The sequence below is a fragment of the Brienomyrus brachyistius genome, chromosome 17, assembly GCF_023856365.1.
Source record: "Brienomyrus brachyistius isolate T26 chromosome 17, BBRACH_0.4, whole genome shotgun sequence".
Classification (NCBI taxonomy): Eukaryota; Metazoa; Chordata; class Actinopteri; order Osteoglossiformes; family Mormyridae; genus Brienomyrus; species Brienomyrus brachyistius.
Genome location: NC_064549.1, coordinates 16,489,308 through 16,496,029, shown reverse-complemented (window position 1 = coordinate 16,496,029; position 6,722 = coordinate 16,489,308). Strand labels below are relative to the sequence as shown.

Sequence of the window (6,722 nt, the reverse complement as noted above, 5' to 3'; positions counted from 1 at the left end):
ACTTCAGATGGGCATGTACCATTCGTGACATCATGTTATTATTCATCGAACAGACACAGGTTAGTGAATTGGTACATCCCACATCAACTCACCAAGATGGAAATGGAACACTAGACTGATTATGGGGGAAAACTTTACAGCAGTGAGTAATGAGTCAGAGTAATAGTGTGGGTTATGCATATGAATATACAGCATATTTATAACCATGTATATTCACACGCACATCTAATGTACACATACAAACACCACCAGAATGCTGGATAACCTGAGATACTCCATGCACCTCATTCCCAGGGGGCTGCCCAATTGGCCATTCAGACATTGACGTGATGGTGACATTAATACAGAGGTACAACAGTGAATCTGACAGACTGTTACTTCGCAAACTTCCCTAATCTTTATTTGTTATTCATATAAAAGATGAGAAATAAAACAGTCATCAAACTAGTAAAATCCTGAACGGTCATGCTTAAAATTGATTTTTAAGCAGCTTCTGTTTTAGTGTGAGTCCTTTATACAAAGAATTTTAAAACCACAGGAGGAAACAGGCCTACAAAAGGAGTGATTTAATAAAAATAAATAAATAAAATCAGCTGAACACCTTTGTTAAGTGACTGGGAGACACCGTATGCGTGTACGTGTGTGCATGGGTGTCAGGGAGTTGTAATCCATCCCATATTGTACCAACAACGGCAGTCTAGATGACCACCACTGCAGGTCTATTCTGCACCCCAAACCGGCCTGCTCCACCCGATGTGGCTCAGCAGGCCTGCCTCGCACGCACTCCTTAGGAGCCAGTTTCGAACAGCAACAAAACTCCTTTCCAACGTTGTGGGACCAGCAAAGTTGAGCCAGTTGGGTTTCCATAGTAAAACCACCAGGGGATGGATCTTGTATGCAGCACCACTGCCTACTTCTCAGGCTAAATTCAGGTGTTTGGCTACAGAAACCTGTTAGGCCTGTATGAGTCAGCAGTGTGTGTTTCTACCCATCGGTTCTGCATCCAAATGGCTGACTTTGGACACTAGGCAGTGAAAAACAGACCAGCAGGTTCCTGCTCGGAAAATGAAAATGTATTGAATGTTTATTCATGGATTTGATGCTTGTGGTGAATTTATGGGATGGAGGTGTGGGGGGAGGACTGTTTTGACTACCCAAGGAGAGGCATGAAATCATGGTGAATGCAGTTCATTCCTCAGGGCCTATAAAACATGGCCTGATTGGGCAGGTCTGCAGTGCCGACGAGGGATGCATGGAATGTGCTGCAGCCGACATGCCAGGAGGCCGACGCATCATGAGCCTTCATCAGGGATTCTGCCTCTTCAGCTACCATGTCAACAAGACAGCCAGGTGATCAAATGAACGACATTGGAACACTGAAACTGGGTTACAACTAAGGTTTATTTTTGATGTAACTTCAAAAGGAATCACACTTTAAGTGCTTACGTCCCCTGAGGTGGAATTAGTCAGGGTACAGCTTGAAAACAAATAATAATTACATCACTGAAAGAACCTGGAACCCCAACATGAGGACCTAGTGTTGCGGTGAGGGGGACAGACCCGCCTCAGCTGCAAACTGCAGCCTTTCCGCTCACAGGCTGTGCTCCTGCTCATCCAGCTGCAGAGAGAAGCCCTTGTGATGCTGGGTGAAAATGGCAGAATGGTAGACAGAGGTTTGACATGCTGATGTTGCGTGATGAAATGGAGAAGCAGTCAGTGCTTTGTGTTCCTGGCCTTCAGACCTACTGAGATGGAGCATTTTCCCTCTGGGGCTCCTCGCAGATGTCTGGGTTTATTGGACCCATGTGATAAAACTCGCCCTGCATTTCCACACACTATCTTCCAATGATCTATCGTCACTTTATTCTCAGTAGCAGTAGGTTTCTTACAGGCATACCGCCCCCCCAACCGAGTACCTAAAAGACCACAAAGAGTGATAGTTAAGGAAAGACGCCACCCCCAAAATACTGTCAAAAATGAATCGCTTGTCTAAGCGAGCAACTAGAGGAGGGAATAGTAGCTTAACGCCTTATTATTGCCCGTGCGAGAGTGGGCGTGGGGCGAGAGTGGGTGTGGGGTGAGAGTGGGCGTCAGACGAGAGTGGGCGTGGGGCAAGAATGGGCGTGGGGCGAGAGTGGGCGTGGGGCGAGAGTGGGTGTGGGCTGAGAGTAGGCGTGGGGCGAGAGTGGGCGTCGGGCGAGAGTGGGCGTGGGGCGAGAATGGGCGTGGGGCGAGAGTGGGCGTCGGGTGAGAGTGGGCGTCGGGCGAGAGTGGGCATGGGGCGAGAGTGGGCGTTGGGCGAGAGTGGGCGTCGGGTGAGAGTGGGCGTGGGGCGAGAGTGGGCGTGGGGTGAGAGTGGGTGTGGGCTGAGAGTAAGCGTGGGGCGAGAGTATGCGTGGGGCGAGAGTGGGCGTCAGGCGAGAGTGGGCGTCGGGCGAGAGTGGGCGTGGGGCGAGAATGGGCGTGGGGCGAGAGTGGGCGTCGGGCGAGAGTGGGCGTCGGGCGAGAGTGGGCGTGGGGCGAGAGTGGGCGTTGGGCGAGAGTGGGCGTCGGGCGAGAGTGGGCATGGGGCGAGAGTGGGCGTGGGGCAAGAGTGGGCGTCGGGCGAGAGTGGGCATCGGGTGAGAGTGGGCGTGGGGCGAGAGTGGGCGTTGGGCGAGAGTGGGCGTCGGGTGAGAGTGGGCGTGGGGCGAGAGTGGGCGTTGGGCGAGAGTGGGCGTTGGGCGAGAGTGGGCGTCGGGTGAGAGTGGGCGTGGGGCGAGAGTGCGCGTTGGGCGAGAATGGCTGTGGGGCGAGAGTGGGCGTGGGGCGAGAGTGCGCGTTGGGTGAGAGTGGGCGTTGGGTTAGTGATCACCTCAGACCTCCACGTAGTTAATATCTCTCTATACATCTGTATATATTTCTTATTTTCTAGTTTACAGTACAGAAACTCCTCTTCACGTATCCTTCCGGTTCTTCATGTCAGCAGGAGTTATGTTTTTTGTGCTTTTCACCAAAAGATTGCAGTGCAAAAAAACAATAAGAATTAATAATATTAATTAAACAATTAATGATAATTATTAACAAACATGAATAATAAAACAATTCTTTTATGGCACCTTAGCCGATGGATTCACATATAGTACAAATGACCTAAAAAATGATATATGAAGAAGCAGAAACAGAATTAGACTTGCATAGCAATGCAAAAACAAAAAATATATTTACAGGAACAAAAACTCCCCTTTTCCCCCCCCAAGGACTATTACTCAGTGGGCGTTTTTATGTGTTCTTTGTGAAATCTGCTTACTTACAGAATAATTTGATACTGTTTCTCAGCAGGAACTGGCTGAGCTGGGAGGAGGGTGAGACCGTCCCGTTAGGACAGAAATCAAACACAAGATCAGCATTGTGAGAAGGTGTGTTTCTTTACATCACATTTGCAGTTTGGCTTATCTTTGAATTTGTTTTGTTTCTTTCTGACAGTACACAAATACGGAGAAAAGTCCATTGCACCAGGAGGTGAGGCATTGCAGGGTTGAGGATCGGTGAGCCGCGGTCATCTGTCAGTCACTCACGCTGTGGGACACAGACAGACAGCGGCAATGAGGCAACTGCCACTGCAGACACTACAAACCGTCACTGTAAGTCTAAGGCTGCGAGGCTAACGGTAACGTGGCCATTACACCAGCACTGCACTGAACCCTGTTAGCTCACGGTATTATTACTTACGTAATTTATTGTTCTCTTTATAATTTCATTTAGCTACAATACTTCCATCCAGGATGATAGCTGTATAAACTAAAGAGCCACTTTCAAAAGTAAACCAGCACACTTAAAAATTCTAAAAAATGTCTCAAAGGAGGGCAATTTTTTAATGTCCTTAACCACCTTGGTGTCTGCTGCCTCGACCCTATAAACACTGCCGCTATCATTATATGACCATTATAAATTTTAACAAAAACATTATAAGCCTGAGCTCCTGTCGGCCCAGTAAATCATGGTGAAAACAGGCCAGTCAAAGCCACAAATTCACAAAGTGTGAATGAAACACCTACACAGCTCTCCGGAGTGCTGTCCCTGACCGTTGGTGCCCAGGTAGCTCAGGTCAGGGTGGTCTATGGCGGCCCGCTGGTGGGCACCTCTGCTGGCCTCCCCCTTGCGGGGCCCCGTGGATCCCTTGGAGGACGAGGTGCCAGAGGTGCTATGGCCCCCAGGGGACGGGAAGCTGGGCTTACTGTATGGGAGCAGGGCCTCTTCTGTCACCCACAAGGGTCAAAGGTTAAAGGTCAGGGAGGCTATTCGCACTGCGATTAGAGACACAAGAGTATGTGCAGCATCTGTGCGGGGGGGGTGTGTGTGTGGGGGGGGGGTGCCTAGGGAGCGGTGCCAGCATGCAGGCCTGCCTGCTGGACTCGGGGCAGCACTGCCAGCCATCTGCCAGCCTGGTGGCCAAGGAGCTGCACGCTTAGACAGAGCAGAGCTGGCAGGGGTACTGGCATCCGGAGGGGATAGTGCCCCGAATCCAGATGACGACGACCTGGCCCATTGCTTTCAGGGGACAAGGTCTCATCAGACAGCTTGCCACCGTTCTGCTAATTATGGGCACATATATCCCAACTGGACCTTTATCTGGACCAGACAAATCCTACCCTGCAGTGAGCAGTCAAAAGATTATTAATGGAATATTTTAAAAGAATATTTTTCAATAACAATGCTAGACACCATTACCCCAGAGACTGCCCCACTGCCTCTGACCCCACTGAGGGGCAGAATCATATTGAAAATGCGAGGTAGACCGGCAAGATTTTTAATGGAGGGCGGCCTGTCCCTCCTGCACCCGTCCTCTCCACACCCCCGGGCCCTGAGGAGTATGTGTGCGGGCGGAGATGCCAGGCCTGTGCCGCTTTACCTGAGCCATGGCCTGCCTTGTAGGCCCGGCGGCCCTCGTCCCCGCGCTCTCCCGGGCCCAGCCGCTCCTGGGCCTGCCTCTGCCGCTCCAGCGAGCTCTTCGTCTCCTCCAGGTTAGAGATGTGCTGTCTCTCCAGGGAGGCGGCCTTGCGCTCACCAGGGGGGCCACGCGGGACCGCCATGCGGGCCCCATGGCAGGGCGGGGGCTCAGGGGGAGGAGGTAGGTCTGGTGATAAAGAAGGGTAAGAAATTAGATCTCAAAATTCTTCAATGACTTCGCATCTACAAAGTGAGCACCTTCAGGAAGCCACGCTCGTCATGGCACAGAACCCCCCCCCCCCCCCCACCGTACCGTCTGCTCCGGCGTCTCGGCGCTGCTCCAGCCGGCCACCTCTCTGTTTCCGACCCGGGCGGGGCACCCTCTGATGGCCCAGGCTTTGCGTCCCCACCACACTGCCGTCAGTGGAGAAGGGACTACTGGGGCGTGGCCGTTGGGAAAAGTTTTTCCCTGTAGGGGGCGATAGGGAGAGGCACGGTTAGCTTATTAATTTGAAAGAACTAAGTAAATAGTACAGATAAGCACAGAAGTATTGGACTGTAGATACGACTCGCTTTAATTTAACAGCCATATCAAAGCATCTGTTAATTAAGCATGAAAAAAAACAAAGATCCCGACACCACAGATCTCCTGGCCAATCAGATTCAAGAATTCTGGAGAAAGGTCAAGAAAAAGCATGTCAGCCACTCATAGGTCTGAAGAGAACTCAGCACCCCTCATCTGCAGAAGTGAAAGGGAGAGCAGGGTCGGCGAGGGGGTGTTGCACGAGCGCCATGCATGCCCAGACAGTCACAGGTCCCCTGGAGAGAGGGGTGGAGAGCAGGAGGAAGGGAGGGGGGGCCTCTGAGTAGTCGCAGGGCCCCCTGCCTCCGGACCGACCTCTCTTGGTCAGACTGGTGCCGTCACAGCGATAGCCTGCCTTGTCGGCGGCTGCTACCAGCGCCTGGGCGAAGCTGGCGTGGGTGAAGATGGAGCCGTCGGAGGAGCTGCCAGCGCTGGACCTGTGGCTGGAGAAGTTACGCTCGTCCTCAGAGGCTGAGCCCCAGCCATTCACCATGGAGCCTGAGGGACACACGGCCATGAGCACGGTGCGTGCATGTGCATGTATATACGTATGTGTGTGTGTGTGTGAAGAGACCAGAGCCGATTCTCTGCTCACATTTCCACTAAATAGCCTAATTAAAAAAATAAAACTTAGTGGCAACACATGATGCTTATTAACAATTTTCGTCTCTGTTTGACTTTTCTGGGATTTGATTACAGATCGTGAATTGCATTAAATCAGGATTCGATTTACAGGTGAAAATGCAAATGGTATCTGTGATGCTGTGTTTATACTTCTGTGAGTGTGTGTGAAACATGCCCTAATCTGACAACACTAAATAACAATATCCACTCTCAGCCATCCATTTCAAATCAAATAACTTCCCCTCCTCTAGCAGCGCATTGCTGTGTGTGTCAAGCACTACATGCCGGAACAAGAACAATTCATTACCCACCACCCCCTCTGCTCGTCTCTGCTCCTGAATGCAAAACCTTGTATAAAAAACCCTTTTATTACAACTCAAAACCAACGGAATGGAAATGAATGCAAACCTCCTTTAGAACAGGCAAGGTGTGTTAAGGGACTATTACGACAAATATCAAATAGCCAATATTAATTTTGACAATAACATCACAGGCTTTATTTCAGATCTGTATTCTCCTGACCATAAATCATGTCCATGGTTCTACGCAACCACTTATAGATTGGATGACTGATAAATCAATCAGG

General features: G+C 50.7%; 1 protein-coding gene across 1 annotated transcript in view; it reads right to left on the bottom strand.

Moving 5' to 3' along the window:
- Positions 1 to 1,383: 1,383 nt before the first annotated feature.
- robo2 (roundabout, axon guidance receptor, homolog 2 (Drosophila)) overlaps positions 1,384 to 6,722 on the bottom strand; it is a 356,398-nt gene continuing 351,059 nt past the window's right edge. Inside the window, exons 27-31 of the mRNA XM_048980730.1 lie at positions 5,828 to 6,010; positions 5,243 to 5,398; positions 4,892 to 5,116; positions 4,038 to 4,238; positions 1,384 to 3,558 (exon numbers count right to left, since the gene is read on the bottom strand). Coding sequence (XP_048836687.1) covers positions 3,554 to 3,558; positions 4,038 to 4,238; positions 4,892 to 5,116; positions 5,243 to 5,398; positions 5,828 to 6,010 — 770 coding nt within the window. The 3' untranslated portion in view covers positions 1,384 to 3,553. The remainder of the gene's footprint in view (positions 3,559 to 4,037; positions 4,239 to 4,891; positions 5,117 to 5,242; positions 5,399 to 5,827; positions 6,011 to 6,722) is intronic.